A 1,576-nucleotide genomic window follows, 5' to 3' on the forward strand; every position below is an offset into this window, starting at 1 on the left:
TTAGTTAGTCAATAAAGTCCTTTACCCCCAAAGTGGAATGTAAATAGCCTCATTTATGAGCTGTCCTTTTTTAAAATTAATATAAAGATATGCGTAGAAGAAACCAAGTCACTCTAAGCATGGGAGGATGATTGTACCCGATGCTCTCTCTCTCTCTCTCTCTCTCTCTCTCTCTCTCTCTCTCTGTGCATGACATCCTCGATCTAGAAGAACGTGTACGTAAGTAATAGGTGTGTTGTTGTCATTACGACATTCCAGCTCACAAAAAGCTCATCATTTTGAAGTGCAAGAAAATGAACCAAAAGAACAAAATGATTGTTTTGAGTGGAGGAAAAAATTTCACCCCTGGCACATGGTCGTTCCATGTGCATTGAACGTAGAATAAAGAAGAAAAGTGAGTGAGTGAAAATGCAGCTAGCTAGACGCTGGCCTTAATGGCGGAGCCGTAGCCAGAGGTCTCGTCGTAAAAGTAGCTGTAGAGCATGACGCCACCATAGTTGCTGGTGCTGCGAATCTGCGGGAGAACATCGGAGAGGAGAGTGGCAGAGGGCAGGAAACCGCTGCCAGCAGCGGAAGTGGACGCTGGCAGGCCCAGCAGGACGCGGGCGGACGGAAGTGCAGATGTCCACTGGCCCCAGGCGGCCAGCAGGGCGGACGCATCGCTGCCGTATTGGCAGGGCGGATTGTTGTAGAACTGCACCCACACGTAGTCGAACAGGCCGGAGTCGAGAGCGCTGCCGGACAGATTGGGGCCCAAGTGGGCGTCCGGGAAGGGGCATTGCGGGGCGGCGCCCAGGATGATCCGACTGTTGAATTGGCGGAGCGACTGGGCAAGGCTGCCGTAGTAGGAGGCACCGTCGCCCGACTCGATGTCGAAGTCTACACCGTCCAGGGCGGCCGGGCCGAGCGGCCGGCTGGTGGTGGACTGGCCACCCAGGTAATTCTCCCAGATGTAGGAAGCGACGCTGGCGGCGTCGTCGGCGGATGACAATCCATAGGAACCGGCGCCGCCGCCTATCGAGAGGAGCACTTTCACACCGGATGACTGACATGTGGCTATGTCTGTGGATAGCCCTGTGCAGGTACCGCCGGCCGGGTTGCAGTGGCCCGCCAGATTGAGCTGCGGCTGCTGGCCCTGCCCGAAGACGCTGAGGAAGGAGAGGATGATCGTGTTGTAGAGGCCCGACTGGCACGCCTGTGCCAGCGACCCCTCGTTCCCATTCTGGCCCCAGTATGTGACCAGATCCCCTGCTGCTGCTGGCTTGGCGCTCAGCGAGCTTACCAAAACCAGCATCAACATTAGTGTCATGCTCCACACTTGCCTTCTGCCGCTGTTGCGCAGCTCTTCTGTGCTCTTGCGGACTGCCATTCTGAAGTGCGTGTCTACTTCTAAAAGTTGCAGCTTTATACTAATGAAAGAAGAGATTTCTGTCTGCCCAGTGCCGGTGGTCTGCTTGACCGGGCCAGCGAGTCTGGACATAGAAATTTGTTGCCTTGCGGGTCAAACCTCGCCTCTTCCAGCACGACGTCCTTCTCGTAGGGCTTGCGAGAAGAAAATAAGGGCTCACTTAAAACT

General features: G+C 54.9%; 1 protein-coding gene across 1 annotated transcript; it reads right to left on the minus strand.

The window, feature by feature from the left end:
- Positions 1–257: 257 nt before the first annotated feature.
- Positions 258–1,373, minus strand: CHIA (chitinase A). The gene has a single exon (XM_086509161.1). It carries the CDS (start codon positions 1,367–1,369, stop codon positions 419–421), a length of 951 nt encoding a protein of 316 aa, XP_086365287.1. The 5' UTR covers positions 1,370–1,373; the 3' UTR covers positions 258–418.
- Between the last annotated feature and the right edge of the window lie 203 nt (positions 1,374–1,576).

This window comes from Adiantum capillus-veneris, chromosome 3, assembly GCF_014529385.1.
Source record: "Adiantum capillus-veneris isolate H3 chromosome 3, ASM1452938v2, whole genome shotgun sequence".
NCBI classification, from domain to species: Eukaryota; Viridiplantae; Streptophyta; class Polypodiopsida; order Polypodiales; family Pteridaceae; genus Adiantum; species Adiantum capillus-veneris.